At 37.6% G+C, this 14,934-nt stretch overlaps 1 protein-coding gene across 2 annotated transcripts in view; it reads right to left on the reverse strand.

The window, feature by feature from the left end:
* Positions 1-1,101: 1,101 nt before the first annotated feature.
* The window catches only part of FAT4 (FAT atypical cadherin 4), a gene marked incomplete at its 3' end in the record, with an annotated part of 171,455 nt that continues 157,622 nt past the window's right edge, over positions 1,102-14,934 (reverse strand). For both annotated transcript variants that reach the window (XM_079714012.1, XM_079714011.1), the window contains exons 14-17: positions 12,016-12,140; positions 9,892-10,109; positions 5,590-5,851; positions 1,102-2,966 (exon numbers count right to left, since the gene is read on the reverse strand). In XM_079714012.1, coding sequence (XP_079570138.1) covers positions 1,102-2,966; positions 5,590-5,851; positions 9,892-10,109; positions 12,016-12,140 — 2,470 coding nt within the window. The remainder of the gene's footprint in view (positions 2,967-5,589; positions 5,852-9,891; positions 10,110-12,015; positions 12,141-14,934) is intronic.

Consider the following 14,934-nt stretch of genomic DNA (forward strand, 5'->3'; position numbering starts at 1 on the left):
TGTATGTTACAAATATCAAACTGTGAAAAATATGAACGTTACATAAGTAACAAATGTAAAAAAAGGTATTTTCTTACCTTCCCTGAAAGTAAGAAAACCATTCAGCATAGGAAAATATCAGTATCAAAAACACAGCTTCAGTGTAAAAAAAAGTTTTTACACAGTATTAAAAAAGGGTCTACAAAATGACAGAAAGTAAGAAGTGTTGAAATTTGACTTTATATAAATTATAAAAACTGGGTACTTGGGGTAAATGTTAAATGGCTGAAAACTAAGTCCAATCATAGGCTTTCTTTAGGTTGATTCTTTAAAATTTTAAAAGCATAGAACATTTTTCAATAAATAACTTTTAAAAGTGTCTCTGAGAAGTGTTGCTAGGACATCATTCCACAGCAGGAGAGCGGCAGAGTTCTGGGGACAACATTTTGTTCCAAGTGGAAGCCTGATGAAAGTCAGAAGACCAAAATTGTTTACAAAAAAGATTCGGAATTTTTAACAAAACTTTGTAAGAAAGTTCTAAAGTGCTGAACAAAATGACTTAATTTTAGTACCCACTGTCATGACAAACATATTCAAATATTCAGACATTTCTGAGCAACATCGAATACGGAATCCATAATTCTGAAAAGTGTTAATACTTAGTTGTTCATTCAAGGATAGGAGGGCTCTTTCTACACTTTACAAAGATGGGTTAAACCTCAAGGATCTTGCAATACAAAACATGACAATAATAATACAATGGAAACAATACACATACCTCACTGTGAAAGCACAAGTTCATTTCGGTAATGGCAATGGTATTAATTTTAAAAGTCACAAATCAAACATTGGTAAATAAGAAAAACCTTTCCAAATGCTGCATGCCACATGACTAGTTACAAAGTACAATGCATGCAGGAAAAGAAATTCAACCAAACATATTTAAATTAAAGAGTTGTTTTGAGTCTGTTTCAGCAGCATTGTGGTTATTATTTTTAAGTTTTCCTCTAACACCAGTTCATACTGGCCTGATTTGCAAATGTGACCCACCCTATTCGGCAAACTTACGATGGTTTGAGTGTTTCTTGTTTTTTATATTTTTATAATGCCAGCACACAAAGGTCACACATACTGTTCTGCTTCCCCATCTTTGGGGGCTGGCTTAGTTGTCCCACCTTTGCCTTCTTCATTTGCTGCTGCTTTTTCCGGGAGGGATGCCAAATCTTTAAACACATCTACATAATGGCCAAAGCCAGGGCCCCAGTTCAAAAGGTTGTCCCAGTTGAAATTCCCTGCTTGCTGCCCAAGCTTCAAGGGCAGTGTGTTGTCAGCAACCCCAGGCGCCGCTACCTGTGTGCCCACAGGTCCCCCCTCAGCCCTGCGGCCGTGGTATCTTCTAGGCTTCAGTCTGGCTCCATAATTATCTTCATCATCTGCATCAGATTCATTGACTTGAGATAATTTGGGCATCCTGGAAGTATATACCATTGGTTTTTCCCTGTCATATTCCATTTCTGAGCAAGTGAAAGACTCATGAGAGTCACTGTCAGAGGAAGATTCTGGAGCTGGAATGCCATCTGCTGGGTTCCTCGTTCTGGACAGTGGCCTTTGGCAGTCCTCTTCTGAAGAAGACCTCCCATGATCTGCACTGCAGATACTTGGGTTTCTAGGGCGAGGGGTGTTTAGTCTCTCCACCTCCTCAATGGAGAGTCCTACTGGTGGAGAAGATTCCAGAGGAATCTGCCCAATTGGCTGTTTCAGGCGACTCCCTGGTCTAGAACCATGAGAGGCCATGGCCTGAGGACTCTTGCTTCTCCTTCCCAGCCTCGCAGCGTAGTTGAAAATGCCGGGTTGGCACACATCGCCATGCATTTCCAAAGTATTTCCATCCCTTATCGGAAGATGCAATTCCCTGGCCGGGCTGTTCCTGTAGAAAGTGGAGGACTTGGAGAAAGGGGCTGGGCTGTGTCGAGACAGAGGGTTGGGAGTTGGGCAAGCCGAGTGGCTCAGGGAGCTGGATCTTAAACCTTGACTGTAGGAAGGCTGGTAAGTCAAGCTGCTGGCTCCTAAGGGCATGGGGGACTGCCGGGCGAAGCCTAGCGGACTGTGCCGCTGGATGGAGAATTTCGGGGTGTGGCTGCGGAACTGCTTATAGTGTTGGATGATGTCTGCGTCCGAAGGGGCGATGCTGCTGGCATTGTCGATGTCATAATGCTCTATCTCTTGCTCCGGTGAAGCCAAAGGGGCACTGGGGATGGTTTCTGAGTTGTGGGGAAGATCGGTCTCATCGTAGATGAGGTAGGGGTTCTCCCTTTCAATGATATCAGGCTTCGGGTTCCCTTCGGGCTGTTTCCTCACGGTCATGTCCTCCCCGTAGGGGGGGATGTTGTCTGGATCATCAAAAGCAACGTTCTCACTTCCCTTTTTCTTCTTCTCCTTCGGTTTCTTCTCCTCTTTGGGATTTTTGGCCTTCTTCCCCCGGCATTGGTTACACAGAATCAGGCTCAGGACCAGGAGGGCCAGGACGGTGGCACAGCTGCCCACGATGGCAGGCACGGCCCACAGGGGCAGGGAGATCTCCTCGGGGCCCTGACTCAGAACACAGACGTGCCCTCCAGGACTTCCAGCCTTGCACACCCTCCCCGGAGGACAGAAGACACCAAGACAGGCCACCACTGTCTCACAGGTCCTGCCTGTGTGTGACTCCGGGCAGTTACAGGTGAAGCCGGAGTGCAGGCCTGGCTCACAGCTGCCCCCGTTCTGGCACGGGTGGGAGGCGCAGTCCCCGGGGGGGACGCACTTGTACGCGTGCCACTGATTGATGCACAGCAGATCTCCCCAGCAGGGGTTACTGGCGCAAATGTTCGGGCCACGACAGCCCATCTTCACTGAGGGATCCGTCTTCGAAATGGAGGCCAAGCTGTGCTTCCCACTGAAAGGAAGACTTTCTCCGCCGTACAGTACAGAAGCGATGCAGCCATCAAACCCTGCCGGGGCAAGAAGGAGCAGTAAGGCGTTTTAGGGAAAACCAAAGGCTTAACAGGCTGCACAGATCTGCCGAAGAGAAGCTTCACAATCACATCACTAGAGTTTAGACACCACAGTCCCAGCGCCATCACCCCGTCCGAAGGGAATAAATCTGTGCATCTTACAACAGAAGTTAGCAAAATGTGTAAGATTTCCATAACAGAACGTGGAGCAGATTGCTGGCATCCTGCTCTTTCTGAACATTCATGAAGGGTTCTAACAGGCTGCATCTTCGTTTTATCCCTCCTTTAATTATCTGTAGGTTTTATTTTTATAGTCTAGGTACCAAGAATTACATACATAAAAACAAATTTTATTTTAAAACTACTTAAAAAGAACCAAAATAGGCCAATAGCTTCAAACATTAGATCTTGCACTCTCAATGGATGTGATACTGCTCTCAAGGGGGGAGTTGAACATAGCTTCTCAAGGAGCAAAAGAAAAATCTTAGCTATTACCATGACTTGTGGGCCTCCAAAGGGCAGATATAGAGTATACTTGTGGCGGGGACAGAGGGGGCGGGGATGTGGATAAATTAGGAAGTTGGGATTAACATATAAACACTACTATGCATAAAATAGATAACCAACAAGGACCTACTGTATAGCACAGGGGACTCTACTCAATATTTTGTAATAAACTATAAGGGAAAAGAATCTGTATGTGCATATCTGTGTGTGTATATATATATATATATATATATATATATATATATATATATATATACATACATATGTATAACTGAATCACTTTGTTGTATACCTGAAACTAATAGAACATTGTAAGTTAATTACACGTCAATAAAAAAATGGAGTATACTCATTCAATTAACATTTTATGCGATAGTGATGGCAGGGGTTGGAAAAGAAGATCTAACACAGCTCCTTAGAGGGAGATGATTTTTAAAAAAGTTGAGAAAGACTTTGTTACACTAATATTTGTGTGCTAATATTGCTAATGCTCCAGTCACAAAGCCCAAGAATATATCTTGACACTAACAAAAAAGGGCATAATTTACATTGGCTTATTTTCTTGCAACATCCAAATGAATTAGCATCCATATTCTAAAACAAGCTAAATACATAAGAACTAATTATTACCTAGGCTTTAACTTTTATGCTTTGACTCCTTTACTCTGCAACACATTTTTCAAATTTCCTCTTATTTGGTGCATCATTCCACCCTAGTGTCTTTTTCATCCCTTATACACTCTTTTTCCATGAGTTCCTGGCACATCTGCTTTTGTTCCTCCTCTCCTGATTTTCTTTCTATGGCTTAGTCCCCTTTCTGTCTCATTCTCCTCTAGACAGCCATTGGCTCTTAGAATTACTCAAGGTAAGGCCCTGGGCTTTCTTTTTACTCTACACCCTCATATTTGCTTATCATATCCATGCCCGGTACTTCAGTTACCTGCTCGACACTCATAACTCCTAAATAAGTATTTCCAACTGGTCTACTCCTGATTTCTAACCCATCTACCCAAAGGTCTTTCTCAAAGGTGCTCCAAACTCAGAAATCTCCAACAAAATCTTGATGTTTCCCATAGATTTTTTTTTTTTAGCACACTTCTGCAGTTTCCTCTCTTAGTGGCACTACCCATTAGTTGGAATGTCAGAAACCTTCCTGAATTTTACCAAAAGCATCAACACTTTGGCTCATTTTCATTCCTAAAATATTCTTCCCTATCCACTACTTTTAAACTCCTGTACCACCAAACAAGTCCAAGCTCACACAATACCTTTCATAGATCACTACAATATCTTTCCAGCTAATTTATGCAAGTCCTCTCTTGTCCTTCTCCAATGTATTTCCCATGGTGTAGCCTGAAAGATCTTTAATGTCACTGTATATCTGATTTTGATACTTCTGTGATTAATTTTTCAGTAACTTCCCATTGTTCCAAGAATGAGATAAAATTTGCCACATAGTCTAGGAGAACTTTCATTCTCCAACTTCATCTTTCATCTGTGACATCAGTCCCCAATATTCTGGGTTTTGTGATCCTGACGTAATCTACTTCTTTCCCTTTAGTTCCCATCAATATAAATTAACTTTCATACTTCCCCATCCTCATCTTCATAGTTCAGATTTAAGTACAAATGTCAATTTCCAGAGACGTTCCCTCTTCTCCATGTCTTTGGCAACCTCTTAGAATTCTATATCCTTCCTCACATCATTTATCATAGGTTAAAATAATATAGTACTTGTGTAATGATTAGACTGATGTTTGTCTTCCTTACAGGACTATGTATTCTATGGAAAGAGTCCACCATTGTAGTTCATGCCAAGTACCTACAGGCCTCTATAAATATATGTTGTGTGAATGAACAAATGTATGAGTAAATGAATGAATGTATAAATAAATATTTGGTACACAAGGAAAGGATCAAAACACCCTGGGCTGAGTTATGAACTTGGTAGAAAATGCCTAAAGAAAGTGACGACCAATAATTTATTACCAACTTTCTAAAGGTAGTTATGATAGTCTTAGAATATTTATAATGGACATTATCAGATATCCAACTACTTTTAGAGGAGCGATTTTACCTTTCTTTTGTGCCTCTACTCAACACAAGCATTTACCTGTTTGAGTATCTCGATGAGCTTGATTGGGAGGAATTCCTCCAAGAGATATAGTGAGCACATCAAGGCCACCAAAATCCTGTGTAGGGTGAATGATATCTCTGTTATAAATTCTGTCGATGGACAATACTGTGGCTGTTCCATTTTTTCCAATTAGAAAAGTATGCCAGTGGCCGTCAGCAACGTAGACTTCAGGAATATTTCTCTCCACTTTCCCAGCAATTCCTGCATCTGACGTAAAATGTACTTTGCCGTTCTTAATCTGTAAAACATATTAAAAATATTGTACAATTAAACTATGGTATGCTTGAATAAAAATAAAAGTGTCAAGAAACCTTAAAACATTGATCAGTTTAAAGCAGAGAGAACAGTTGAGGAGTCTGGTTGTGTTAGAGTATGCCTTTACAATTTTCGGTAACATATACCTTCACATATAATAGGTTCAACAGTTTTCAAGATATTCTTATATTTATAACTAATTTTTCAAGATGTATAGATTTATTTTCCAGAATGCAACTGAGATAAATAATAGGGTGAATACTAATCTTAAGATAAGTAAATCACACATTTTTATGAGTACTTATATTTTAATGGCAATTGCAAGTTTAAAAAAAATGTTTTGTAAATGGCCCATAGTTATCAAAATTTTTTAAACTATATCCAAAAAGAGAAATCAATGATTAACTATAAATGAAGCATAGTTGGAAAAGTGAAGACATAAAAAATTGTTTTACCTGTCATCTATTACACACTGGGATTTTATCTTTAAAAATCATGCTTATTATTTATTAAGATGACCACTATGATGAATAAAGGGTGAGTTCTTAATAATGAGGCATCTGGACAAGTCTTTATTTTGGCTGTCTTTTAAAATTTATCTAAGGGATATTTGGTTTCTTTTACTTTGCCCAGTAGAACATTGGGTAACAGGATGCTCTTACTCCAGTTTCCAGCTCCCAAGTTTCCAGTTTTCTAAGTAGACACTAAGAAAATGAAATAATTTATAAGGCAGGATGAAAAGAGCATAATCCCATCACTACTGCCAGACAGAGCTGGTGCCTCGGCCGGGGGATAAAGTGGCACTGTGTATCAAATGACGGGAATGAAAGGATGGATCCGTTTATTTTGTCACTCAGATCAAATGCTTTTTCTACATGCAACAAACACATCTGGTAGAATTAAAAATGAGTTCATTTTTACTTTATGGAAAATATGCCTAACACATTTACATAAGTTATTCATAATGTAATATTTTATTAAAGCAGTTTCTCCAGATAGTAATATATTCCAGTACTGAACGCAGGGGAAAAAAAAAAAGAAAATTGTGGTTAAATGACAATAACATTTCATCGAATGGGCAATGTCTCATGAAACAGACAGTGAAAACAGCAACTCCTCTTTGGTTATAGCCAGAGTCCTTTTTGGAAAGAAGCCTTGAGAAGAGCTTTCCGTAAGCTCTGTGTTTCTCTCCTAATTGATCACACCATGTCATCCTTTCATTCGATGACATTCTGATGACAGGGTCTTTGGAACATGCCATGGAGTAGGATGAGTAAGAATATATGTTTCCATTACAACATTCTTCATGTTCTCCTTCTCCCCAATAATACTCTGCCTTACTCTTTTACCCACCCTAATTTTTGAAACGGCATGCTCATTTTTTTGCTTGGTTTTATTTATTCATAGATTGATTTGCTCACTTATTTATTTTTGACTCTATAGAGCTCGGAATCATCCTAAATCTGTACGGCATACCTGGCCTCACTTCAAAAGAAAAACAAACAAACAAACAAACAAACAATACACCAAAACCCAGAACTGATTTGGAGTATAAACAAAGCCCATCATCTGGCATTATTACATTTCCAAATATGGAGATACACAATGTGCCGTGAAAGAGAGATTTGTGAAACACTTTAAATACAGTTCAAAAGCTGTTATACACAAGAATGCTTTTCTTTTGTTTTCCTCTCTGAAATTTTCTCTCCTTAGTTTCTTTTTTTAATCTAAATTAAAAAAAAAAAAGAAAGAAAGAAAAGAAGGGGAAAAAAGAGAGAGAGAGAGAGAAAGCAACTGTCAGAAACTGAGCCAAAAGAAAGACAGAAGAAAACCAGGGGCCTTGGTCACTGATAAGCTAACTGATAAGTAACAGTCCATTCTAACTTGCTTCCTAGCCTGGATAAGCAGATCGGATTCCTGTCATGCAAGTAACTTGCTTACTTACAAAAGTCACTCTCTTCTTGTCTATTCAGTTCTTCTTAATCACTGTTTCTTTTTAATCTATTTACTCCACCTGCCAAACCCCTGAATCTCTGAAAAACCGCCTTTCAAAATTTTCATACAAAAGAAATGTGCATTTTGGTCTGCATTAAGTCATTATTTTTACTCATCTTCCCTTCAGGGAAAAAGAAATATCTTTCTAAGTGCTTGCTACCAATGCAATGAAATCTGGAGAAGCTGCATGCTGCTGTCCTGTTGGAAATGCAAGATTTTATGGCGACAAAAATGGATGTCGACATTCAGCTTCTTCCTTGCGGAAGAAAACTATTCTGTCTCCAATTTCTTCAAGCACATTGTTTTTGTATCTCTTGGCTTAAAGAGATAACATACAGAAATATTTCATATGTCATTTAAATGGCACGAGGACTTGGAAGCAGCCTAACAGATAACGCACAGACCTCAATGTCAAAGCCTCTCAATGCATATAAAAAAATGTTTCTGGTAGAATATGGTGGTCTACTTCTTTCCTTACTTTCTTTACTTCCAATACACTTTTCAATGAAAACCATAAACACCGAATAATAACGTTATACAGTGACGTAGGTGTTTCGTTTTGCAGCAGTTACTCTATTAATTCTGGATCTGGGCTCTTTGTTTCAACAATGGAGGTAAAATTATAACCTGAAGATATTCTCCATCTGGATTAGGGCAGAGTTTCTCAGCCTCAGCACTGACATTTCAGACTGGATTATTCTTTCTTGTGGGGTGTTGTAGTGAGCACTGAAGGATGTTTAGCAGCATATTTGACTTCTACCCACTAGATGTTGGCAGCAGTACCCTCCTCACTCCCAACAACCAGGACAATAAAAATGTTCCCAGGCTTTGCCAAATATCCCCTGTGGAGGGGTGGTAAAAATCACCCCCAGCTGAGAATGGCTGGACTAGGGGGATTATGAGAATTTTAAAAAGATTGTTTTTTATACTATTTAAAGCTATGTACAGACCACATAACAACCAAGTTGGCTTGGACAGAGAGAAATTTTGAGAATAAAGAAGCTGAAGTTTAAAGGTGAATGTCTGTTTTTATTTTTAGTATTTTACATGAATTAAACCTAGTAATTTTCTATGGATATTGATCTTTTCTTTATGAACTAAGCTTTCAGTAATTTTCAAAATATTGAGTTATAAGTGAAAATAATTCAGGAAATCTGGATTTATTTTCTTAAGAATTAAGTAAAGTTCATATAAAAATTACTAGCAGATTTCTAATAGACTGAATGATATTAATAAAAAAGCAGTTGATATAACTCAACTTAAAAAAATGATGGTCTGAAAGATGAAGTCTTATTTGTGGGAAGGAAAGCAGAATAATCATTTTAGAAATTAAGAAAGTTAAGAGCTAACAGGAAATGCATATGTAATGAAATTATTCACCAGTTTAGCATCCCATTTATAGATGAGAAAAAAAAATGTGTAAAAGCCTAATGATAAATCAATCATGAAATATAACGTTTCAGAAATATTTGTTTAGAAATTATTTGGAGGAGTTAACTGAAATTTTACTTACTATAAATTCCAAAGGTATTTAATTTCACAGGATTTACCTGAATAGTGAATTGAATATATGTTCCAGAATAAAGCCAGAAAATTTCAAAAAATGTTTTATTCTAGTCATTCCAATTAATATATACATAATAGTGTTTGGAATAATTCTTGGAAAAACATATTTTTCCATTTCAAAGACATATTATCTTTTTGTTTCACTTTGTTTAAAAGTAGGGTAAAAACAATATAAATTTTTATCTGGCAAAATAGATTGCAACAAATTCTTTCTTTGCTGGCCTACACAGCAGTGCTCTCTACTCTAAACAAAAGTGTTTAGAAACCAAACCATTCAGTTCTTTGTTACTCTGGCCAATGCCTGAGGAATAGTTAAGATAGATGATATTGGAATAGTGCCCAGCCTCAGTCGGAACTCTAATGGGTTGTGAAGAAAAGGATAGAAATTATGGGAGAAGTGATTTAAACCATGACACAGCAGGCGGTCTAATCAAATGAAGTCACCATTAGCTTTTATCTTACCTTCACAGTAGTGTAATTGCTGCTTTCTTGGATATGGATTAAAATGCCATTCTCGTTTCTTGTCCTGAATTTTACTTCCAGACTGTTCACACCAAAAGGTTCCAACATGGCACCTCGGATGCTCTGTCTCAACAAATACTCCCGCTTCTCATTCTGACTCATGTGGTAGTCCAAGCGCCCTTTACCTTCTAATGATAAGGCCGTGTCAGGAGTAATAGCTGAAAGCCAATGAAGAAAGGGAAACATTAATGCATCCAATAGGCATTTCTTAAAGAGTTTCTTTGGTGACAAAAATATTATTTAAAAAAGCAATGAAAATATTAAGTTTTTGGAATTATTGTCACTTAATCCTCCTCTGAAAAAATAATTCCCACTTGTGAATTATTGTGTAAGTTGATTTCAAATGCTTAAATCCATTTCAGAACCATGAAATATAAAACATTTTATGATAATTATTTATTTGGAAAATATTCATTAAAATATTTGATACATGCTACATACATTATGAATACCTCGAGAGATAGCCACATGTTAAAAATATACAGTTGAAGAATTTGATTATAAGTTTCACTGTGTTTCTAAAATTAATAAATCCATATATGTTTTCACAGTTATAATGATTTGTAATTTTTGAAGCCTCTAACATGGAAAATTCGAACAAAGATTTGTACAAACATTCACATGTGTAAGTAACTTTATTAGTAGCAATAATCACATCGAATTTAATTTGTCATCATGTATAAACATCATATGTAATTATAATTTTTCATACTCTGATAAAATGTTCACACTTCTGAAGTATAAAATTGTGTTATAGCTAATAGAGCTAAAGAAAGGGCATAAAGAAAATGAGCTCAAATGGGCTTCAGCAATGAATGGTGCATTTTAAGAAGGTAAATTTTGTAGTATGTGAATTATATCTCAACTAAAAAAAAAAAAAACTGCAGGCATTGCTCAAGTGAATGACATTTTATTTTCCAAATATAGTTGGATTCCTACCTACTAAATACTCATTACTTTAAAAAATATCATGTGACAATGTACTTTTCCCACGTTTTGATTTTATCCTAAATAAACACAATTATACTCTGTTACTAAGATCTTTTCGATGGTAGTATATATGTAATTTAATCATAACTTTCTATTAATTCTCATATTATAATAGAATCAAATGACTACTTAAAAAGTGATAAGATAGGTGCAATGATTTAACCAGTAACCACTTACCTGAAAATAAAGCAATTTTTATAAAAGAGACTCCATTAGGGTTAGTTAGTGGGATATACAACTTGAAATTAGAGAATGCCATGTTCTAATGATGGCTTGAACATCATTAATGTCTTAATAACAATAAAATTAGGCTTTAGAAACAAATAACTAATAAAAGAATTTAAAAAGTAATATTCAAAGCCAATTCCAATAATTGCAATTAAAAATTTAAGTATCACCTTGAACTATAACAGATTTTATTGCCATTGCATGTTTTGAACTCAGTGTTTGGTGATTTAATATTATACTTTTCAACCAAATACAACATATTCACCAGAGAAATATCTCTTAAATGCAGATAATATTAAGCCAAGGCCTGAATATAGCCCCTGGCCTTGTAAATTGTCTAGCATTCCTATAGGTAAAACAAAAATAACTAAGTGATATTTTATAAAATGGAAATGAAGAACATATTTAGTAAATAATTCTAAAAGGATTTCACTATTTCTCAGGTTAAAACATGAATTAAAAAATGTCACTGTGCTTTACCAAATATTGCCCATTTAATATTTTCAATATTTAGAATCAAACATAATTCTTGGGCTTCCCTGGTGGCTCACTGGTTGAGAGTCCGCCTGCCGATGCAGGGGACGTGTGTTCGTGCCCCGGTCTGGGAAGATCCCACATGCTGTAGAGCAGCTGGGCCTGTGAGCCATGACCACTGAGCCTGCATGTCCAGAGCCTGTGCTCCACAACGGGAGAAGCCATGACAGTGAGAGGCCCGCGTACCGCAAACAAAACAAAACAAAACCAAAAAAACATAATTATTTTACTTCAATTACATATTTAGGTGCATATATTTATACTTTTAATGGTTATTATAATTTCTGGTGGAAGATGAAACAGCTTGCATACATTTTTCACAATATTTCCCAGTCAGTCCTTCTCTGCAATGACACTGCTGCCACGACCAGTAATCTGTACACGTTCCACCATGTTGACAGGGACTGTGAGTACAAGCACCTTCTAGTCTAGGGCATCTAAAATAAACAGAATAAAGAGGCATAAAGCACAAAATCAGGTGGGCGGAATTTGTTAAAATTAGATATAAATTTTTATTAACCTGCTTAGTTTTCATGAACTCAAATCTTTGAAACTCAGGTTACAACTATATTCAGAGCATCTAATCTAACAAGGTGTCCTGTAACACATGCCCTGTCTCGTTCATAATGGAGAAGGTTAAACAAAATAACAGCTTACACAATAAAGAAAAGAGGTGATCATTCCTTTTTTTAATTAATTCTTAATTGAGCAAAGCCTCTTGGTCAAATAAACACTTTGGTTCATGTGCTCTCAGGGCCACATGTTTATCTGAATACCCATCTCCTCCACCAGACAACTCACGCACCTAATGTTTATTGAATGGCTACCAAGCATGGTTCTAAGCATGGAGATAAAGTGATGAAAAAAATCCATGTGTTCATGGAATATTTCTTTTTCCTTGTGGGGGACACAGACAAAAAACAAAAAAATAGATAATTGTGTAGTATGTTAGAAAGAAGGAAGTTCTATGGGAAAATTAAGGCAGAAAAAGGGGATTAGGAGTTTTGAGGGGATTGCTAGATCTCTAGGTTAGGGAGTGAAGGAAGGATCTGTTTTTGTAAAGTCCTAAACAAAGGGAGAGAGAGCAAAGTATATCTGATAGAAGATCATTCCAGGGAGAGGAAAGAGCCGAGTGAGGAAGTCCTGAAGTGAAAGTGTCCTTTGCATGTTTGAGGAACATCAAGTGGCCAATACCGTCAGAACAGCGTGAACAAGGAGAAGAGCAGGTAGGTAATGGTGAGGAAGTCAAGGGTGTGGAAAGAACTATCTCAAAAATGTCTGGGACTTGGTCTTTCCTGATGGCACAGTGGTTAAGAATCCTCCTGCCAATGCATTGGACATGGGTTCGAGCCCTGGTCCGGGAAGATCCCACATGCCACAGAGCAACTAAGCCCATGCACCACAACTACTGAGCCTTCACTCTAGAGCCCACAAGCCACAACTACTGAGCCCACGTGCCACAACTACTGAAGCCCACGCACCTAGAGCCCATGCTCCACAACAAGAGAAGCCACCACAATGAGAAGCCCACGTACCACAACGAAGAGTAGCCCCTGCTCGCTTCAACTAGAGAAAGACCGTGTGCAGTAATGAAGACCCATTGCAGCCAAAAATAAATAAATAAATAAAAAGAAATGGCTGGAACATGACCTAAGGACCTCCACGTTTGCCACCCATGCTGGATGTCTGCTGAACACTCTAAATTAAAACTGCTGAATAGTTGTTAAGTTGCAAAAAGGAAAGAATAATGCTGAGAACTGGACTTTTTCTGGACTAAAGAAAACATACCTTTCCCCAGTAACAAACGAGATGTGCTCCATAACCCAATCAAACGGATAGAATAATTTTACCCTCCAGTCCAAATTCTGCATTGATTTCCCTCTTTTCCCTATTAATAAACCCTGCCCATTTTCTTCTGGTGGGACATTACTTTGGTTTCCGCTGGAATCTGTGATCCCTGAGTTGCAATTCTAAGACCCCAAATAAAATGCCTTTATGCCTCTTTACAGTTCCTGGTCCATTTGGTTGACAATAGGGAGGTCAGCCTTATAAGTCAGGGTAAGAACTGACCTCTGTTTTTATTTTATTTATTTTTTCTTAAAAATTTTTTTTGTTTTATATTAGAGTATAGTTGATTAACAATGTTGTGTTAGTTTCAGGTGTACAGCAAAGTGATTCAGTTATACATATACATGTATCTATTCTTTTTCAAATTCATTTCCCATTTAGGTTATTACAGAGTACTGGCAGAGTTCCCTGTGCTACAATAGGTCCTTGTTGGTTATCTATTTTAAATATAGCAGATTGCCATGACTTCTGTTTGTTGGTGGATTGAATGTGGTTTGTCAGAAAGAGAGGAGTCAAAGGTGGTCTACAAATTGTGGCTGACCAGGTGGGTAGACTGAGTTATTATTACCTGAGATGGGAAAACCTGGAAGGAGTGGGTTTGGGAGAAGTCAGGAAGGAAGGCCAGAAGTTCAGTTTTAAACTTAAGTTTGAAATACTTGTTAGAAATACACACAGGATATTCCATATGCTGTTGGATATGAGGGTCTAAAGTTCAGAGGAGACGTCAAGTTTAAGATATACATTTAAAAGTCATCAGCTTTAGTGATAATACATAAAGGCAAGGACTATAAAAAATGACTTAAAAAATGAATATAGATACAAAAGAGAAGATGTTAAGGAGATGAGAAGAAGAATCAGAGTAGAAAACCGGGGGCATACCGTGTGCTGGTGGACAAACTAATAACGTTGTTCTCAATGTTGCTGAAGTTCAAGTAAGATGAGACTTGACCATTGATTTTAGCAACACAGTGGTTATTGATCACTCGACAGAGACAGAACAATGTGAAAATGGGATTAACCAAGTTAAAAAAAAGGGGGGTGGGAGAAATAGCAGCCTGAATTGAAATGACAAAAGAAACACTTTAGAAAGCTGGAGTACTGTTTTAAGAAGGTTTGCGGGGGTGGAGTCTATCACATAAAAAGGGGTTGGTCTTTGTGGGAATAAGAACAGTTCATTCAATAATAGTATACAGGGTAGACTATAGGCTGCATGGGCAGATGTGGAGGAATGACCTTTGGAGAGTTTTGTTTCGATTGCCCCAATTTTCTGTGCAAGTTAGGAAGCAAATTCATTAGCTGGAAAAAGGATGCAGGAGATGATGTTTGTGGTTTATGGAAAGAACAGCCGTGAAATAATTACTGAGGAAGTGAAAAGTGACTAAA

This window comes from Hyperoodon ampullatus, assembly GCF_949752795.1.
Source record: "Hyperoodon ampullatus genome assembly, chromosome: 1".
Classification (NCBI taxonomy): domain Eukaryota; kingdom Metazoa; phylum Chordata; class Mammalia; order Artiodactyla; family Ziphiidae; genus Hyperoodon; species Hyperoodon ampullatus.